General features: G+C 39.0%; 1 protein-coding gene across 2 annotated transcripts in view; it reads right to left on the reverse strand.

Moving 5' to 3' along the window:
- Window positions 1-22,108, reverse strand: part of Grb2 (growth factor receptor bound protein 2) — a 68,734-nt gene that overhangs the window by 42,286 nt on the left and 4,340 nt on the right. For both annotated transcript variants that reach the window (XM_046449555.2, XM_058580990.1), the window contains exon 2: window positions 16,855-17,069. In XM_046449555.2, the coding sequence (XP_046305511.1) occupies window positions 16,855-16,932 (78 nt within the window). In that variant the 5' untranslated portion in view covers window positions 16,933-17,069. The remainder of the gene's footprint in view (window positions 1-16,854; window positions 17,070-22,108) is intronic.

Consider the following 22,108-nt stretch of genomic DNA (forward strand, 5'->3'; position numbering starts at 1 on the left):
CCTATCTGTGGATGGCACTGGTCATGGCAGATGGTGTTTGAGATATTATTGGTTGGGCACAGTGATGCATACCTGTAATCCCAGCTACTCAGGAGGCTGAGGATGAAGGACTTCTAAATTTCAGACCAGCATGAGAAGAAGCTCAGGAAGATCCTGTCTCAAACTATAAAAAGGGATAGGGATGTAGCCCAGTGGTACACATTATTTATTCAAAACATGGACCACCACACCACAGTACTAATAAAGAGGCATAATGCTCAAAAGGAATAAATGTTCAACATGGAGGCTGAGACTGACTCTTGGAGTCAATGGATAAAGGAAGGTCTCACGAAAGATGCAAATTCAGGGCTGTGACTCATTGATAAAGCACTTGCCTAGCACATGTGAGGCACTGGGTTCAATCCTCAGCACCACATAAAAATCAATGAATAAAATAAAGGCATCGTGTCCATCTACAACTAAAAAATAAAATAAAATGAAAAAAGATGGAAATTCACTATTTTTGAATAGCATATGTTTAGTATGTTAACACAGGACACTGAAACAACACCCAACCTCTAAGTTTATTTGAATACATACATTCCCAAAGCTGGCAAATTTAAACAGATTGAAACCTACTATTCAAGGTCTGAAATGTTAGTTTGTGAAAAATTTTTCACAAGCATGTCAGATGTGCATGCAGGACTGTCACTATAAAGACTTCCTGACTCTGGGGAAGAGAATGTGCAACACTTGATCTTTTTGAGTCCTGTATCTTCAGTATGGACACATTCCAGGTTGGCCACAGCTATGTTTGGCACCACAAAACATGCCAGCCAGTCATAGCTGTGTTGCTAATAAGAGGTCAGAAAGCATCCCTGGAAATGCAGGAACACAATTTAGAGTTCAAACAGCTGTTTGTTAAGCTGTTCTGGCAAAGCTTGAAATACACAAAGAAAGTTTTCCCCTCAAAGCATTTCACTATTATCAGCAAAGTAAATGCAAGAGAATATCTGATTTTAAAAAAGAAAGAAAGTGAAAAGAAAAGAAAGAAAAAGCTTTTCCCATAACCTAGTCCCCTACAAAACTGGCTCTCTGGCACATTCTTCTAAGGCCATGGTATAAACCATGTAAATTAGAATAAATCATCAGGGTGGCTTCAAACTATTCCTGTGACTTGTTTCTTTTTGTACTGGGGTCTGAACCCAGGAGTGCTTTACCATTGAACTACATCCCCAGCGCTTTTCATTTTTTATTGCTAAATTGCTAAGGCTGGCCTGGAACTTGCAATCTTCCTTCCTAAGTCACTGGTATTATAGGTGTGTGCCACCACACCCAGCTAGTGTTATTTCTTTAATGCGAGACAATATTCCATTGCATAGTCATACCACATTTTGTTTATCAATTCACAGTTAATGGTCACTTGGGTCACTTGTCTTTTGGCTATTCTAAATAACGCTGCAATAAATTTATGTGTACAAGTTTTTGTGTTTTCATTTTTCTTAGGCAGTATATACTTAGGGATAGCAATTGCTGGGTTGAATGATTAACTTCCTGAGGAACTATCAAACTGTTTTCCAAAGCAGCTATACCATTTTACATTCCCTCCAGCAATATATGAAGAGTTCCAACTTTTCCACATCTTTAGCAACTGTCATTCTACTTCTTGTTTCTTATAAACCTAAAGGATAAAGAACAAATAGAGGTTAAAAAAAAAAAATGCCTCTGTGTTAGACGCTCCTTTAAAAGTGATATATATATATTTTTGTCATCTAGGTTGGTCTTCTGCTGAAATAGAATGCTGCCAAGACTTTGGATGGAACGAATGTCCAAAAATGAAAACTGGTGGAATCTGGGTAGAAACTTAAGAAAACCAAACTAAGTAAGTATTCTTTAGCTTAGAAGCACAGTAAAGTGTAATTATACTTTACAAGGACTCAAAGAAAAAGTAGCTAAGGAACCTAACCAAGGTGGTAACAAGAAAAATAAAAGAATAAAAAGCTACAATGAAAATTCAAGAGTTCCTTTTTGTCTGTTACCTAAATAAAGGCAAAAGAGTTGAGTACTACAAGAATTAAGCCTGAACGCTGATAGGGCAATATCAGGTCACACAAAGATGCTATCAACTCTAGACTGGATTCAGGCTGAGTAGGATGACTCTTTCCCTCCAACACATTCAACTACTATGTTGCAAGGCACTGCACAAGAGTCTAGAAACAGGAAGTGGCTCATCTGGGAAGGGTGAAAGATACTGTGGCAAGAGGTATGCATGTGCTAATGAGGTTTGGAGGGGCACCTGAGGGAGAGAAGTCATTCAGAAAGCCTTTAGGAGTTTGGGCCTATTCTAAGTGACTGGGGAAGAGAGGTGGCCAAGGTAGGTTAAATCTTTGTAAAGTCTAAGCTTATGATATAGGAAACATAGGCAGTGTAACTATTCATGCTAAATGTTATACCAGACAAAAGGAACAAAATGACTGAAGACCAGAAATGTGAGATAGCTCAATGTGCAGGGCAATTAAGAAACTAGCTGAAATCTCACCAGTTTTTGTTTAAATAAAGCTACCTGAGCCATTATTTCTGATATTACTGGGGAAAATGATGATCAACAAAACACTGTAGAGCTTTTCTGGTAAGGATATAAAATCATACAAATTTTTTGTGCAAGTCAGCACAGACTCTAAACGACTACATCCAATAAGGGAACAGCTTTGCCTCGCCTCAGAGTACTTGCGTAAAACAGAGTTTTGAAAAGAAAACACAATAATTATGGTTTTGCTGAATTCAAAGAAATGCTGCCTCTGCCCTCTGGACGTGCCTCAGATGCTGCTGTCTGCACAGTTGCTCAAGACCACATTATACATCCAATGACACAGGCACCCAAATTTGAAGAGGCAGCACTGGACTCAAGGGCACCTCACAGACCACCCGAGAGGAGCAATCGCACCAGGACTCTTCTGGCCCTTCCATTTTCTTTTCACTGGCAAAGGAACCAGGTGGCCACAGGTTCCTAGGATCTGTCTTGCACAGGGCAGAGGTGAAGAGGGGCAGTGCCAAGAAAAAGGGTCTGTGGGAAATCAAAGGTTCACAGGAAATGGGGTAGGGCAGAAGGGAAGGGACCCCACAATTCTATTCCTAGTCTATAGTAGCACTTTACTTCCCACTCCCATCCCAATTCTGCCCAGGTCTCATCTCCAAAGACCAGAATAGCCACCAAGAGTTTGCCATGAGAAGAAGATATGATTCCTGGCATTTCAAAGTAAAACTCCAAATACTTTGAGCACTTGTGATTGGGGTGTTGACATTTAGAGCAGGACTATCCCATAAACCTTTCTGCAATAATATAAACATTCTATAGCTGCAATGTGCAATAGACTAGCCGTTCAGCTATGGAGTAAAGAAGCAGGAATAAAAAAACTGAATTTCTAATTTAACTTAAATTATAAATTAATTTTTATTATTTTCAGTGCTAGGCATTAAGCAAAGGGCCCCACACATACTAAGTGAGTGCTCTACCACTGAGCTACATCCCTAGGCCTTAAAGTAAAATTTAAATAGCCAGGGCTGGGGCTGTAGCTCAGCAGCAGAGCGCTTGCCTAGCATGCGAAAGGCACTGGGTTCGATCCTTAGCACCACATAAAAATAAACAAATAAAATAAAGGCATTCTTTCCATCTACAACCACCAAAATAAATAAATAAATAGCCAAGTATGGTTAATAGCTATATACTCAACAGTGCAGTTTAGATGCTATGTAAATATTCAACACATGGAGGCTAAATCCTTTGTGGTCAAACCTTAAGACATCATTAGCATGCATTACATGAGGAATAACAGCTTCCACAAAAGTATCAATTTATAAGCTTTCAGAAAACAATCTGTTGGTACTGACAACGTGGCTCATTGGTAGAGCACTTGTGAGCATGCACAGGCCCTGGGTTTAGTGCCCATCACATCCCCTACAAACACACACAGACACACATACACACAGACACATTACTCACTGGGTATGCTGGCCCATGCTTATGAACCTAGCTACCCAGGAGTCAGAGGCAGAAGAATTTTGAGGCCAGCCTTGGTAACTTAGCAAGACCCTGTCTCAAAAAGGGGTTGGGGTACAGGAATGTAGCTCAGTGTAGAGTAAACCTGGGTTCAATTCCAGGTATTGCCCAAAGTGGGGAGAGTACTTAGAAGAGGCTCACTAATGATACTGTAACAGTTATCTTCTGTTTAACGGGAAGCTGGCTGAGAATACAAGTTGTCCATCCTCCTGTATCAACCAACATCTCAGGGCCAACATCTCAGGGCCTCCATACTTATGTCTAAAATAATATTGAGTAAATGTTCTCAGGTTTAGGAAAAGGAATCTTGAACTTTTTTTATATACTTCAGGGTTTTTGTTTGTTTTCTGGGGTAGGGATGGAATTCAAGCCCTCACACTTAGGAGGCAAGTGCGCTATCCCTAAGCTGTACCCTTGGCCCCATTCTCAACTTCTGATCAATAACTTTTTTTTAATATCAGAGATCTACGTGGTTTTTTTTTTTAAGTTGTCAATGGACCTTTGTTTTATTTATTTATATACAGTGCTGAAATCAAACCCAGGGCTTCCTCACATAGGTAGGCAAGCATGCTACCACTGAGTCACATCTCCAGCTCCTGATCACCAACTTTTAACTTTAGAAACTAACACAGAGCTGGCAGGTTATATGTATATGCCACTCTGGGCTATATACAAACATAACAAATATAATTTATATTCCAGTGATGAGAGAAAATAAAGGCTTGACCTTTTCGATTTCTGAAGTTTTAGTAATACTGATGTTGAGTTCAGGGTATCTTCAATACATGGAAAGTTCTAGTTAAAAACAGTTCCACTCGGGCTGCAGTTGTGGCTCAGTGGCCCTGGGTTCGATCCTTAGTACCACATAAAACAATCAAATAAAAATATTGTGTCCATATACAACTAAAAAAAAAAAAAAAAAAAAAACAGTCCCACTTAAGCCAGGCGCAGCGATACATGCCTTTAATCTCAGGGGCTCAGGAGACTCGGACAGGAGGACCGTAAGTTCAAAGCCAGCCTCAGCAACTGAGAGAGGCCCTGTCTCTAAATAAAAAATAAAAAAGGGCTGAGGATGTGGCTCATTAGTTAAGCACCCCTGGGTTTAATTCCCAGCACCCCACCTCCAAAGTCACTCTAAAATTCTTTATTCTATATTTTTCTTTTTCTTTTCTTTTTTTTTTGTACTAGGGATGGAAATCTGGGTCTTGTGTATGCTAAGACAAGCACTTTACTACTGAGCTACATCCCCAGCCCTTTTATTTTGAGACAAGCTGGGCTCAAACTTGTGATCCTCCTGCCTCAGCCTTGCAGATAGCTGTGATTACAGACATGTGCCACCATATCAAGCTCCTATTTTCTATATACAAATGTGTAGTAGAAACATCTTCCACAGATGATATCCTGAAGAAAGAGTAAGGTCACAGGCATAAAGTTTGAAGGCATTTACCTAGTGTCTTTTACAAAATGTAAAAGAAGTGGTAAAATTATTTTTAGGTTCTTACATATGCCATGCTTCTATCAATATGGCAGCATAAACTAAAGAAAGCCAAGTTCATGTGTCTTCCCACCTTTTACCAGACATGAGTTAGGATGGATGATATCCCTCTAGAAGAAATTAATTTAGTTCAAAGAAGGAAAAGTGAATTAAAAATCCAGCATATCTATGAATACATGCCAAATTTCTCCAGTATTATAATTACTTAGCAATTTAACCTGTCATACCTATAAAAGCAAATTAATCACCCAAAAGACTAGACCAAAATATAATGTGCCTCAGGAAAAATGATGTCAAGAATCTTAGATGCAAAAGATGTTTAATCCTTTCACAAATCTGATTACCACAGTCATATTAAACACTGTTAAATCTTGAAATAATGTTGTATTGTTATGGGAGACTGAAGTATGAAGCGAACATGATCTGCCCTATTAAATATTCTAGCTGGGGATTATGGGCCATTCTCATTTAACTTTAAGTAGGTAACCACTGTTAGTCCCTTTGGACAATAGAGCAACATGTACCAAAAGCCTCCCTTGAAATTATAAACTAAATTATCAGAAACAAGGAAAATATCTAGCAATAGGGAAATATGTAAGTCAATTATAGAGTATTATCTAAATGTATTATGTCACAACTAACATAGCAAAACAAATGAGGAAAATAGCAACATATTATAATATTTTAAGTCCACTAATAATTATAGAATAAAAATGTGTGCAGTGATAAAACTTAGATCTGAAATAGTAAAAGTAATGAAGTGAAAGGATTTACACAGAATTGAGTTTCCCATCCTTGTCTACTAATGTGTCAAAGTAAATGTTAATGTGAAATGGAATAGTATTGTTAATAAAATAATCTGAATATATTATTGTCTCCTCACATTCCTTTTCAAATTATGTATAGCTATCTATAAAAATAAAGATCTATGAAGTGACACAGAGACATGAAAGACAAATATACCCCAAAATGCATATTCTTTCAATAAATCCTAATTTCAAGGTCCAAACTACTTTCCCTCTCATTTTAAACTACATCAATGATTTTTGTATTTTTCAAAAAGAAATGTTTACAAAAAGCTTTTGCCATTTCGCCAAATCTAGATATTAGAAGCTCATTGTTAAACTGAATATTAAATGAGTTGAGGGGCTAGAGATGTAGCTTAGTGGTAGAGCACTTGCCTAGCCTGAGTGATATCCTGGGCTCAATCCTTACTACCACCAAAAAAAAAAAAAAAAAAAAAGGTTTTAAAACAAAAGCCATTGTTAAGGTAAGGTGGGAAACTTACTGCTAGTAATCAGTACTATTTTGATAAAATTGTTAGGTCAGAAAATACAGGAACTGCTGAACTGCTGTTAGAAATGGAACCAAGGTAAACTCTAAGCTATCCTGCAAAGTAAAAGTTAAGAAGCAAACATACTGAAGCATTATTTATAGCATCCTTAAAATGTTAAAGAGCTGTTCAGAGGAAACGTGCTATTTCTCAATCTTGAAACCCGAGAGAATGTTCTCCCAGGGGTCCTCAATGAGCTCACTTGTAGATAATGAAGAGTCCTTCATGTCCTCACCATAATGAGCTTTTCCAAGGCTGTTTTTTATACACCCTCACTGTTGACCAGCAGCATAATCCCCAAGCTACACTCAGACAAAAAAACTTTACATCCCCCCACAGGACTCTGAGTAGGTGTGAGTCTCTCTGCCTTTTGGTTTAATCCTGAGTGATTTACAAATGTGTTAAGAATGGAGAAGAAATCAGGCATGGTAGTGGTAGTGCACACCTGTAATCCCAGTGGCTCAGGAGGCTGAGGCAGGAGGATCAAGAAATAAAATACAAAATAGGCTGGGAATGTGGCTCAGTGGTTAAGTGTCTGAGTTCAAACCCCAGTACCAAAAAAAAAAAAAACAAAACCCAAGTCTCATCTTTCAGACACTCTTCCATGGACTTTCTGCTGCTATCTGGGACAGGGATGTTTGGTACTGGGGATTGAACCCAGGGGGTACTCTACCCCTGAGCTATAACCCCAGTCCTTTAATTTTTTTGAGAAAAGATCTTGCTAAATTGCTGAGGTTGGCCTTAAACATCCGATTCTCCTGCCTTAGCCTCCTGAATTGATGGGATTACAGACATGTGCCACTGTGTCTAGTTGGGACAGGGTTTAAACAGTCGTGAACTTGAGGTAATAGCAGACAAGCACTTGCCAGTTTTATGGGTAATCTCTTGGGACTCGAAAATTCTTTGACCACCTCTTATCAAAGTTGTAAACTTGAACAACATTTAAAAAGCTAATAACAGCTAGCAACTACTGTCTACTTTATGCCAGTCACTGCTTTAATTACACTAACATATTAGCTCTTTTAATCTTCACTATGACCCTAGGAAGAAAGGTGTTATTGTTCCCATTTTACAGATGGGAGGATCCAAAAAAAAAAAAAAGATGTTAACTACCCAAGATCACTGTTTTAATCAGTTTTTCTTCCTGCTGAGACCAAAAGACCCAATAAGAACAGAATTAGAGGAGGAAAAGTTTATCTTGGAGCTGAGTTTCAGAGGTCTCAGTCCACAGACAGCCGGTTCCATTCCTTGGGGTGCAAAATGAGGCAGAACATCATGGCGGAAAGCTGTGCCTAAGGAAAGCAGCTAGGAATGTGGCACCCAGGAAGTCAAAAAGAGAGCTCTGCTCAACAAGGACAAAACACAAACCTCAAAGGCAGGCTCCCAATGACCTACCTCCTTCAGCCATACCTACAGTTTGAGCATTTGAGGGACACCTCACATCTAAACAATCATAATGTCACATCTGCCAGGAGAAGAGTTGGGATTTAAAGCACATCTAGGCAGGAGACTGTTTCTTTATACTATCACTACTACAGGTGTCTGTCATTTCAAATCCCAGAGATGGTGAAATTAAGGAAGTATCTACCAAAAGGACCAAATTTCCCTCAAAAAGTCATTTGAGGTTACTTTAAAAAATATTTCAGAATTTTATGATACTAAGAATGGCCACAGTGAACTTTAGACTAAAAGATTTAAAATCAAGTCAAACCCCAGCCAAGCACGGTGGCCCATGCCTATAATCCCAGCAGCTCGGGAGGCTGAGGCAGGAAGATCGTGAGTTCAAAGCCAGTCTCAGCAACAGTGAGGTTGCTAAACAATTTAGTGAGACTCTTGTCTCTAAATAAAATCAAAATAGGGATGGTATGTGGCTCAATGGTCGAGTGCCCCTAAATTCAATCCCTGGCATCTTCCCACCTCACCCCTCAGAAAAGAAAAGAAACAAAACAATCTCTGAGCACAGCACTTTAATTTCCTGGGCTACTCTTCGGGTAAACTAGGGTGCAAAATACTAACTACTGGGAGCTGGGGTTGTGGTTCAGTGGTAGAGCACTTGCCTGAGAATTGAACCCAGTGTGAGGCACTGGTAGAGCACTTGCCCAGCATGTGTGAGGCACTGGGTTTATTCTCAGCACCACATATAAATAAATGAATAAAATAAAGGCCCATCAACATCTTAAAAAATATTTTTTTAAAAATTTACTATTTACTATTTGAATATAACTCTATTGTTTTAATAAAACTGATACACGTGTTCCAAAGTAAAGTAACACGTGTTCCAAAGTAAAGTAACAAGCCAGATGTGGTGATGCACAAACATAATTCCAGCTATTAAGGAGCCTGAGGAAGGAATATTGCAAATTCAAGGCTAGCCTGGGCAACTTAGCAGGATTCTACTCAAAAAAATAAAATAAAATAAAAAGGGGGCTTAGAGATGTAGCTCAGTGATAGACTACTTGCACTGGGTTTGATACCCAGTAGCACAAAAAAATAATAAAGGGCTAGAGATATAGCTCAGTGACAGAACACTTGCCTAACATGTGTTAGGCCCTAGATCCAATCTTCAATCCCACAATTAAAAAAAAAAAAGGTAAAGTAACAAAGAAAGTACATAAAAATCACCTGAAATCCAGTTAGGAAGCCAACAGCTACCTTCTGGGGACCATTTGGAAAAAAGTCTTTGTATGTAATAAGCAAAAATAAAAAGATAAAAAGATAACAATTTTTGGGGCTGGGGATGTGGCTCAAGCGGTAGCGCACTCGCCTGGCATGCGTGCGGCCCGGGTTCGATCCTCAGCACCACATACAAAGATGTTGTGTCCGCCGAAAACTAAAAATAAATATTAAAAAAAAAAAAATTTTTCTTTAAAAAAAAAAAAAAAAAAAGATAACAATTTTCCTAAATGGACTCTTTATCTCATTTGGCCTCATTTGTGTATAAAAAGTCTCTAAAAGGTAATGATTAAAACGGAATCAGGGCTGGGGATGTGGCTCAAGTGGTAGCGCTCGCCTGGCATGCGTACGGCCCGGGTTCGATCCTCAGCACCACATACAAACAAAGATGTTGTGTCTGCCGAAAACTAAAAAATAAATATTAAAATTCTCTCTCTCGGGCTGGGGATGTGGCTCAAGCAGTAGCGCGCTCGCCTGGCATGCGTGCGGCCCGGGTTCGATCCTCAGCACCACATACAAACAAAGATGTTGTGTCCGCCGAAAACTAGAAAATAAATATTAAAAAAAATTTTAAAAATAAATAAATAAATAAATAAATAATAAAATTCTCTCTCTCTCTCTCTTTGAAAAACAAAAAAACAAAAACAAACCACAGAATCAGTACTCCAACCAATTTCAGTTCTAACCCATGAACTGGGGCAAATTATCTAACCTAAACCTCAGGTTACTTACCAGTGAAGTGGGGATAACAGTATCTGCCTTTAGAGGGCTACTGTGAGGATTAAAAGTGAATGCAAGTAAAATACTTGCTTAGCATAAGGGTAAGCCTTCAATAAATTAGTTATATTATTATGTATTAAAAGAGGATCCATTTAAACCTTCCCTGTACAAATACAGACATTATTCTATGTTGACAGAATAGAACTTTATATCAACATTGCCTCCTTCATAGTATTTCACTTAATAGGTTCTGGAAACTACCTAAGTAAATACTGATAAAGGCTTAGAGTTTAATTTCGTTTTAGCTAATAAAGATGACCTCTTTTACACATTTTAACATTTCTGAAATGCATCCTACAATTGACAGAAGTTAATAATTGGCAGAAATTTTTTTCTTAGGTGGCACACAGATTCACTGAAACAAACATCCTTTATGTCTACATTTTTTAAAAACTTGGCTGATAATTTTTTAAGAATAAATTCTTTGGGCTGGGGCTATGGCTCAGTGGTAGAGCACTTTGCCTAGCACATGCGAGGCCCTGGATTCGATCCTTAGCACCACATAAAAATAAATGAAATAAAGGCATTGTGTCCAACTACAACTAAAATAAATAAATAAGAAGAAATTCTTTAAAAAGTATAATTGACAGATAGCTTTGTTCTGATATATGTCCCCCAGCTGCCATTGGGAGAGACTGTATTGGTACAACGTCCAAAGGCATGGGGCAGTGTTATCCATTTCCTCACACCCTAGCCAATAGAGGATGAGGCCCATCTTTATCTACTTTGCTAACCTCACACACAAAATGACCTCCTTTTATTTGCATTTCTTTTAGCATTGAAAGAAACTTATTTTAGGCAGCAAGTCCAATAAGTCACTCAGTAGAAGCAAGGAGGAGTGAACAAAACAGAACTACCGCTCCCCTGCATTTCTGGTACTAATGCCTGACAGTTGAGAGGAGCAGGAATGCACATCAGAGGGGGTACCACAGCCAGACCTAAGGTCAAACCCCAGCTTTGCCCCACGCTAGCCATGTAAATCTGAGTGAGTCTTAACCTCTGAGCCTGTCCCTGAACCCATAAGATGGGGCTAACAGTGCGAGTCTTTCAGAGCCCAAGAAGACTAGGAGGGGCTGAGGCTGTGGCTCAGTGGTAGAATGCTTTCCTAGCACGTATGAGGCACTGGGTTCAATCCCCAGCACCAAGCAAGCAAGCAAATAAATAAATAAATAAATAGAGTTATGTTCATCTACAACTAAAAATATAACTAGGAATAAGGTATGAACCTACCAGCATATAATAAATATTCTATAAATGGCAGCTATTCCATGTGGACTTCAACCTATACTTTATGGTGGTAAATGTTCAAAGGAACACTGCATTTTCTTATTTATTTCTTTCTCCAAAAAAGGGAAGACTGATTGTCAGTCCCCTCAAAAGAGTCTTACACAGGAACTGAAAGCACATTCTCAGCACCTATTTGGAAACAGTCTGTTCCACTGATAAAATGAATATGATAAAAGACAAACAAATTTATTTGCTTTGAGAGAATAGTAAACAACAAAACAACAAACTGTATTCATTCTTTTTTTTTTTTTTTTGGTACTGGGGATTGAACTCAGAGGCACTGAACCATTGAGCCACATCCCCAGCCCTATTTTGTATTTTATTTGGTGATAGGGTCTCACTGAATTGCTTAGCACCTACCTTGCTGAGTTGCTGAGGCTGGCTTTGAAATTGCAATCCTCCTGCCTCAGCCTCCTGAGCTGCTGGGTTTACAGGCGTGAGACACGGGGCCTAGCTGTATTCATTCTTAAAAACACCTCTGCTCTTTTTTCTTTCTTTCTTTTTGATACTGGAGATTGAACCCAGAGGCACTTTTACCACTGAGCCATATCCCCAGCCCTTTTTATTTTTTGAGAAGGATCTCACTAAGTTGTTGAAGCTGGCTAGAACTTGTGATCCTCCTGCCTCAACCTCCTGAGTCCTTGAAATTATAGGCCTGTGCCATTGTGCCCAGCTCTACCTCTTATTTCTTTAGATTGGATAATTCAAATACCCAAAATGAGACTTGTACGCTGGAATTCAGGACTTAGAGCCATGATGAAAACTGTGACCAACCAAACCAGGGTTTGGTTTTTCAAGGATTATAATCAATGGTCATTCTTTTTACCCCACCCCACCCCCTTTTTTTAGGTAGTACTAGGGTTTGCACCCAGGGGCATTTAACCACTAAGCCACATCCCAGTCCTTTTTTTTTTATTATTATTATTTTTTTTTCATTTATTTATTTTTTTCCAGTCCTCTTTTTAATTTTGAGACAGGGTCTCGTTAAGTTGTTGAGGCTCGTTTTGACCTTCTGCCTCAGCCTCCCAAAGAGCTGGGATTACAGACATGCACAGCCACATTTGGCTTAAATGGTCATTCTTTATTCAGTTACACAGGAGACTTGTGCAAATGTCACTAGATGACAGGCAGAAATACCATTATTTTATTTTTTCTTTCAGCATCTCTGGAACCACTCCCCTCCTAGCTCACACCCTTATTACTGCAACATTCCAGACTCAGAGCTTTGAGCCTCCCTTTCTCCAATGCATTATGCACAGAGGACACTTTCATCAACAGCTAAAGACCTGAGGCTTCTTAAGGACCAAACCAAACTCTTACTGGGTTTTTCTTACCTGGCTCCGATTCTACCTTCTTTTCTAATATTCACCATCTAGACCCTTATTCTGTCCTCTCCATCTCAATCACAACATGCAACTTCCCCTACATGACTCCCTGCTTGCTGAATGTCCCTTGTTCTCTTAACCCGTACTTTTCATCTCCCAAGGTAGAGTTTGAATCCCAACCCTTGCACACATCTTCATTTGATATCAGCTCTTACTAATTTCTTCCTTTCCTGAATTACTCTAGCAATTAGTGTGCAACTCAACTCCAGCATTCCACCAAACATAGGTTCACTACTGAGAATTAATAGTTGTGTGATCTTGGACAGATCATTTAACCTCTATGAAGCATAATTTCTTCATCTATAAAATAATAAAGAGTTTAAGTTACGAGATTTTAAAAGATCTTTCCTGTTCTACAAATCCTGTAAGTTAATATACTACCTGGTACCGTTTCATGTATTAATCTTACTCATTTCTCTTATAAGAATTTAGAACTGCTGAAGGGAGAAAGGACATCTTAATTTCTTCCCCAACTCTCAAAGCAACTGCTCCCAGGATCTAGCTCAAGGAGGTACTCGGTAAGTATGACACTGAAATAGGCCAAGCAGCACCTGCAAAGAGCCCAAAGTGAACATGGGACCTATTTCTCGAGTAGTTCAGGAAGCCAATAAGGGTAGTGAGTGACAGCAGGAGAAGGCGCACAGATTATCAGAGCAGGGCTGGATCTCATCCAGAGCTAAAGAAAGTAAGCAGCTAGCTCTACGCTGGAATGAGCACAAGTCTGAAAGCTTAAAATGGCCTTCTGATTCCTATGCAGCACTGTTTGAAGCAGGTAACATATGCCCCTACACAGCAACTGTAACTTAGAATTCAATTCAGGCAGTTTCATGTGACCTAGTGCAGACTACTCAGGGTTTTTTGTTTTGTTGTTGTCGTTTTGGTGCTTGGGATTGAACCCAGGGCCTTGTAGAATGCTAGGCAAGCATTCTACCACTGAGCTACATCCCCAGCCCCTTACTCAGGGGTCTTGTCAGCAAAGAACCTCAGAGACTATCACAAGCCTGCACTACTGTAATGGGGAAACTTAAGTGCATCTCAGCCTTGCAAGGCCTGAAGCAAGAAAAGAGCAAGTGCTTCCATTTTTAAGGCCCATTGCCCTTCCCTTCCCAAGAAATGCAAGCTTATATAAAAGGGACAACACAGATATATTAAAGCATTCAGTTCTAATTTAGGCTTCCAGTAAAATACTTTTAAAAAAATATTTTTTAATTATACATGGACACAATATCTTTATTTTATGTGGTGCTGAGAATCAAACCCAGTGCCTCACATGTGTGAGGCAAGCACTCTGACACTGAGCTACAACCCTAGTCCTCCAGTAAAATGTTTTTATTTCTTTCTTTTCTCAGGGCAGCAGGTCAATGTACATATATAAAGCAAAGAAGGAATCTGTTGATAGGAGTCCTTCCTAACTAAAAGTTAACCAAGAACTTCAAGATAGCGAGAAGATGTAATCTTTAACTCTAATCAGAGGCACAGGGCAAAGCCCCCATCTATTTCATTATATTGAAATGAACTACATTCAACTCATATGTACATGTCTTCTTTGTCAAGGAGAGCAGATATAGCCCTATTTCAATCCAAGTTAAACTGGTCAATGCTGTTCTAGTCACTTTGAAACATGTTTTGGTTCACAACTAACATCCTAACATCCTAAAAAGAGTTCTCAAATGATGTCAAAGCCAGTCAAATGAAGCCAGTTTACTCCTTTAAGAATCAAATGAGGAAAACTGTTGTTTTGTTGCTTCACTAACCTCACTTATGACAAAGCACATCCCTCCTCTTCACTCAGCTGTTTCAATTATGAGACAAAGGGCAACTACTATATGGACACTTTTTTTTTTTTTTGAGTAAAGTCACAAGATTATTAAGAAACAGCTAATGGCCACTGTTCAAAAGCAATAATGGCATTATGATTTCATATCCCAGTTATCTACCAAATTGGAAAGAATCAAGTATATGTATTTTAGTAAATGTAAGCCCTCTGAATCACTTTCTTCTCCATCATAAAAGTTTGGCCAGGTGCAGTGGCCACATCTGAAATACCAACTACTTAGGAGGCTGAGGCCTTAGGCTCACAAATTGCCTTAGCAACTTAGCAAGACTCTCGGCAATTTATTGAGACCCTGTCTTTTAAAAAAAAAAAAGAAAAGAAAATCTTCTGGAAGGAAAGATTTAAGGTAAAGAACTTATAACTGCTTATGGTCTAGAACAAACTTCAGAGACAGTAATCAGGGAACGTTATAGTCCAAAAAGACGTCAAATCCCTGTGTTTTGTTTGAATTTGATTTAGTGCCAAATATGCAATGGGACAGACTTAGAGAAAAATATAAACTATCAGCCTTCCAGTGGATTGATGGAGAAATCTATTTGTTAAAAAAGTTTCAAAAAGGGTTTTGCACAGGGTACAAAGGTGTGTACTTGAGTAGTCAGTCTCATTTTATTATAAGTGGGTTATCGGCTAGAAATAGTAATCACCCACAAAAACATCAAATTATCTCTGTACACCAATGACATGGAGTGATGCGTCAAGGTGCCTCTGCTCTGCTTCCAGCTCTCTAAGAAAATAAGAAGGTCTCATTCTGCAGGCGTTCTGACAAACACTACGGACTTTAAGAACACCTGAAGAGCTAGATGTCAAAACAAAGCTTTCTTCTCCCTTCAGGGCTTTTCATATCACCTTCTACAATGATTAACCTATATTTCTAACATTAGAAAACTGCTGTGCAGGCAACTACAGAGTAGAATTCCATGCCTTAGGCATTGGGAGCAAAATAGCAACTATCAATATGCCCACATAACTGAAGAAAAAAAAAAAAAATCATGAATCTTTCTATGCAGCTGTTTCTGTAAATCACATTTTCAATTACTTCCTCTATAAATTCTAAGAATTTCATTCAAGGGTAGAAAACAAAAAGCTGGCAAAGTCTGACAATCAGACTAAGGCTCAGAGGAAAGAATGTCACCACTTGAGACACAGTCAACACTCACACATTAAACTTCAGCTTTTCTCATTTAAAGTCAACACATTCTTTGACAATACTCACCTCTGTAAAGATAAATTGCATATCCAAAAAGGCAAACTGCTCCAGTCAATTAGGTAAACAACATAATTAACATGTGCCAGGTGGGGAGCAAATGCTCAATGTAAATAGTGAGACTCAAAATAAGCTACAAATGTGAAGCTATTTCAAAACTATCAGATTTCTTTTTGCAATTAGAGTTTAATAAGGGGTAACTGCTCCTCAACTTTCTCTTAAGAAAATTGAAATCTGACTTGTACAATGAAAGTTGAACCCTATTATATACAACTCCATTAGATTTTTTCATAAAGAATAAAAATACATCTAGGTTCTTTAATGAGTTTTGGCAAATACTTCTAACAACCTCTAAACTGGGAAAAATCAATCTCTAACCTACCAAGATATTACAAAATTTAAAACCCTTTGGCTATGTAAAATAAGACTAATGGAATACTTTTACAAAAAATACTTCAAGTTTAGGTGTTCAAAAAATTTTCTGATTTTTTTATAAACTCTACAATGTAAATCAATCTACTCATGTCCTTCCTTTCTACAATCATATTACTCATACTTTTCTTGAAATTTTGGCAGTATCAACAAGCAGAACTACTCAAGGTAACCACACAAAGGCAGTTAAAGACCACACATCACACCAACTCTTAAGACACATTTAATATTCAACTCAGCGCCTATTGCAAGCTATCCTGATCAAACCTAATGGTATATGATAAAAGTGTGCCATGAAAGAACAAGCACAGCTTCTTTGTGTGTAATCACAGCAAAGAAGGTAGCTGAGCACAAGGAGAGGCAACCTCAGCATCGTGCTTGGCATCAACACTTACCTTGAGGATGTCCCCCCTTTTGAAGCTCAGCTCATCGTCTGCAGTGGCTTTGAAGTCATATTTGGCGATGGCTTCCATTCTGAGCGCTGCTCAGTGCTCAGCAGCCTGAAGCAGGGGGGAAGGGAGTCTTCCCTGCTGAAGCAACCCAGCCCTCTGGGCTCAGCCTCGCTTCTGGTCTGGGAATACTCCAGCACGCTGAGAAGCACAATGCCACCCTGAATCAGAAGAGGAACGATTGAGAAGTGGCCAGGATCCACGGCAGCCCCGCCCTGCCAATCGACCTGCAGTCCCAGCCCCAACGCCCCCTGGCTTGCAAGGTTCAGCCCTCCTCCTCCCTTCCAGGCAACAGCCCTGCTCTTCTTCTTCCTCTTTTTAGCCTCAGCCCCAGGCAACTGACAAGCCTAGCGGCCAATGGCGGCAGCTGCTTGCGCTATTCCAGAACACACTTCCTCTTCCTTCCCACTGGGTGTGCGCGCCGTGCAGGAACCGGCTGGAGTCCCGTCCAGTCTCCGCCTTTCCTCCTGCACCCCTCATACCTCTCTGGCACCCAATGCTGTCCACTGAAAGAAAGACCCCACCCTGGGGACAGCACCCCACTCTTCTTGGTTAAATAGGCCTACTTCCCTCTTTTCCTGCCAATGCTTCAAGGCTTCCTGGGAGCACTAGCTCCCCTACTCCACAGCCAAAAGCAAGCCATGCATGCTGCGGTCGAGCTGCTTTACTCTTCATGAAACTAACTCTTATCTGCTCTCAAGAAAGCGAGAGAAAGTGAAACTAGACATGCCTTTTTAGTCCCAATTACCACCAAGAATTCTGGTGGTCTTCCCCCACCACATATGAACTGATCCGCATGCTCAGGCCACCAGAGAAAGATACTCCGGATCGCTCTTTGTTGGTGGAGATCTGTCCTTGCTTAAGGCTCCCTTTCCCCTGAAGATTCCCAGAACTGTGGAGTCCCCACCAGTCTTTGAACTAGATGACCAAGGTTCAGCATTCCAGAAGTAGCCTCCACATTACTTCTAATTAGCCTAAACAGCAGAGCTAAAGTCTTAATCTACAATTGAAAGGAACCCTTTTTGTGTGTGCATGGGGCGGGTGGTTACTGGGGATTGAACCCAGGGGCCCTCTGCCTCTATGACGTGGTGTCCCTAAATTACCCAGGCTGGCTTCAAACTTGTGATCCTCCTGCCTCAACAGGGATTACAGGTTTGTACTCCATGCCAAGCAAAAGGAATCCCGTTGGAAAAAAAAAAAAAAAGAGCTGCCAAGCATCTAATGTGGGGAAAGAAAGTACAGTCAGAAGGTCAGACTGAAGACCCACACAGTTACTCTGAGCACAGCTTTTCTCAGAGCCAGAAAAGTACTAAACACAGTGTACCAGGCAAAGGTGAACTGGGGTCAGTGCAATCACTGCTTTAGTGGAAGAGTCTCCCACCACAAAAAAGGATACAACCTTAACCTTTGCATACCTAAAGGCAAATGAAATCCCATTCTTGTTTGCTCAGCCACTGTTTTCATACACACTAAACAAAAGCAGAAAATAACAAAGGCACTGGCAGAATGGAGACTGATTATTTACAGTGGCACCTTTCTGCTAGATAATTACCATCTAGCAGCTCATGTGAGGGGTAGGAGAGATTATTCTTTTATCCTAAAGCTAACCATTGGGGCATTAATCAAACATAGCTTCAAAGGACTAAGCAGGAAACCAGATGGAAATATTCAGCTCAGACTGAGAGGATTAAAGAAATCACCTGTTAAAAAGTCTTTCAGGCTAATTCTGAAAGCCAAACATTCTGCTGCAGGTAACTAATAAACCAAACCACTACCTTCCAGGTCATACCTAAGACATTCTATGTGGTGCTGGCTCTAAAAGAGGTAAGTAAAGGAAAGCTACAGCAAACATAAATATTTTAAAAATACTAAAATTTATCTTTGTGTATCTAAATGCCCTTCACTTACACTCTGTAGTTATTTTTATCAAATTAGTCCATATATAATTTTTTTAAAGAGAGAATTTTTTAATATTTATCTTTTGGTTTTCGGTGGACACAACATCTTTATTTTATTTTATTTTTTATGTGGTGCTGAGGATCGAACTCAGAGCATGCCAGGCGAGCGCACTACCGCTTGAGCCCCAGCCCTCCATATATAATTTTAAAAGCCAGAGTATATCTTCCATTGCCTACTTATTTTAACAGGTCCTCAGGGCTAATTGAGGAGCCTATATGCATCAATGATGGAAAGCTGAAGAAGAATGGAACAAATCTGAAAAAACAAGGAGTTTTATTTTTTAAAACAGAAACCACACAAACTCAAAGCACTGTCACTGTCAAGGTACCATGTAATATAGGGCATAAACTTTTACCTGCATCATAGTTGAATAGCAGGAACATAAAAAACAAGATGGTTCTCAACACCTACCTACTCAATTCATCTGCCACAGGTTACTGAGTGAAAGCTTTGAAAGACTAACACTCCTCAAAATTATAATTATTCAAGTAATCACTCAAGTAAATTGTTTTGTGAAACAGTTCATAGAAAATTAATACTTACAAGGCTGTGCCAAATAAAATTTAGCATCGCATTTGCAAAACTTGGAAAGGTCAGCTTATTAGGGTATCCAAAGAAAAGGAATTCTATCCCATACATAACACTAATGTCTAAAAGTAACAAATCTGAAGGAAGACACAATTTTTTAAATAAATTTCCCCCTTTTGCGGTATGATGCGAATTGAACCCAAGACATTAAGCATGCACTCTACCACTGAGCTAAACCCTAACCTCCACACAGATGCTGCTGTTCTCCCCAAGAAAATGAAGTAGCAATACACTTAACACTGTTGCCTGATCAGAGCATCTCTAAACTGTTAGCACACACTCTACAGCTCATTACACTCAGTGAATTTTATTTTTTTGGATACTGGGGATTGAACTCAGGGCCTCATACATTTTCATTTTTTACTCTGAGGCAGGGTCTTGCAAAGTTTCCCAGGCTAGTAGCCTCCCAAGCAGCTGGAATTACGGGTGTGCACCACACCAGGCATTCACAGAATTTAAATAAAGTATAACTAATTGTTCAAAGGATGTGCCCTATATCTGAAAACGGAGTTCCCTAAAATGCAGTATCCTATTGTCTTTCTTCTGTTTATTTCTCTTCTTCCCCAAATTCACAGAAAATATATCACAATGGGACAGTATAACGTTGAGTTTGCATAGTCTGTCCAGAGGCAGGCTAACTGTTATTCATTTAAGTAATGACCCTGCCAATCATAGCAATAATTTAGGAAAGCCTTTTAAATAAGTCCGTTTTCTAATCTGTAAAATGGGATAATAGCTGCCTTTAAGATTCACTGAGCATTAAATTAGATAACAAATGCAAAGTGCTTTGGTCAGAGCCTAATGTATAACACCACTCAATACAAGCTAAAAATGTTACTAAAACACATAAAAGGAAATGCAATGTGCTGGGGATATACTCAGTGGTAGAACATTTGCCTAGCTTACTCAAGGTCCTATGTTTGATTCCCAGCACTACCCCCTAAAAAAAAAAAAAAAAAAGGAAATGTAAATTAAAACAAATTAAATGTCATGTATGAATCAGCTTTTTTTTTTTGTACTGGGTCTTAAACTTAGGAATGCTCTACCACTGAGCAGCATCCCAAAACCTTTTTATTTTGAGAGAGTCTAAGCTGGCCTTAACCTCCTGCTCAGCCTCCCCAGTTGTTGGGATTACCGATGTGTGCCACCACACCTAGCTATATATTTTAAAGACTTATAATATCCAGTCTTTGTATACTTTGGGTAAAGAGGCTCTCTACCCTATCATATGTTACTCATTCAACACTGAAAAGTTACTACTATCTGCTAGATTTAGCTTGGTATATATAAAACTATCAGAGTCCACATTCTAGCTGAGAATTAATTAGCTCAATATTTTTGGTGAGAGTAATTTGGTACTACAACAATTTTAAAATACATACTCTGATTAAGCAATTCCACTTCCCTGATTTATTTTACTAAAATAGTGGCACAAAATACAATGTGCAAAATACATATACTTGATCAATATCCATGAATTTACCTAGGGGATATCTTTCTATATAGTGCGAAGGTATGTTATCAAGTTTAAAAAAACTGCAGAAAAATTAGTTTATCCCATTTCCATAAAGCAAAATAATCTACCTGTATATATTTTTAAAAAGATAGAAAGCTACCTAGGAATGAGATCACAGAATATTCTTACTTTCTGCACAATACACCTCAGTGATATTCTGTTTTTACACTAAAAATGTATTACTTTTTTTTTTATTTTGAGAGCTATATAGTTATACACAATAGCTGGATTCATCCTGACAAACAGTTCATGATCTCCCTTTTTCCCCCTCCTCTCTCATTATCCTTCATGTATTTCTTTTGTTGTTGGAACACAAACCAAAAAGCTTACAGATTCTCTGCAGTAGACCTGGATTAACTATTACTTTACCACATACATATAAACTGAGTGACACTGGAGAAATAACCTGGGGGTGGGGAGCTGTGAAACCAAGAGCTCTTAAGGTAGTGAATGGCCAAAGATTGAAGTTCTCCACACGATGTCAGTCTCTCTCTTCAGGGAAAAATTAAGTGAAACCTGAAAATTCACAATTTAAAAATTGTGAACCTGAAGTAAAACCTGAAATTTCACAATTTAAAAAATTGTGAAAATTCCTGAAGAGAGAAAATTTGACCATTCAAAATCATGACAGAAACCATGACTGGTGATGAGGAAAAGTAAATAAATGTCTCAAAGTTTAAAAAAAAAGTGCATGCTGCAAATGGCTTGGCAGAGTCTCTAGCAAAACGAGATGTTAACACCATCAAATACTGGTCAACATGTTGTAAAAGTAAATCTAGAACTTGCTTCTACAAATGTAGACTCAGAAGGACCTTCTGGTAGGCAAATGAATGGTCATTAAGTATAAACTTAGGAATGATGAGGAAGCTCAGTGATAGAACACTTATACATTCAAGGCCAAATTCAATCCACAGCACACAGACAAAAAAAAAAAAAAAGGAATTAACTTAATGGTAAATCAATCCATATCACAGTCCTAAGAGTGATCAAAAATTAAACATAGGGCTGGGATTGTAGCTCAGTGGTAAAGTGCTTGCTTAGCAAGGGTGAGGCACTGGGTTCGATCCTCAGCACCACATTAAACAAATAAACAAAAAACAGATAAATTAAACATACAGGGGCTGGGTTTATGGCTCA

The sequence above is a fragment of the Marmota monax genome, unplaced genomic scaffold (genome assembly GCF_021218885.2).
Source record: "Marmota monax isolate L192 unplaced genomic scaffold, Marmota_monax_Labrador192_F-V1.1 WCK01_AAM20220418_F8-fsc00292, whole genome shotgun sequence".
Lineage (NCBI taxonomy): Eukaryota > Metazoa > Chordata > Mammalia > Rodentia > Sciuridae > Marmota > Marmota monax.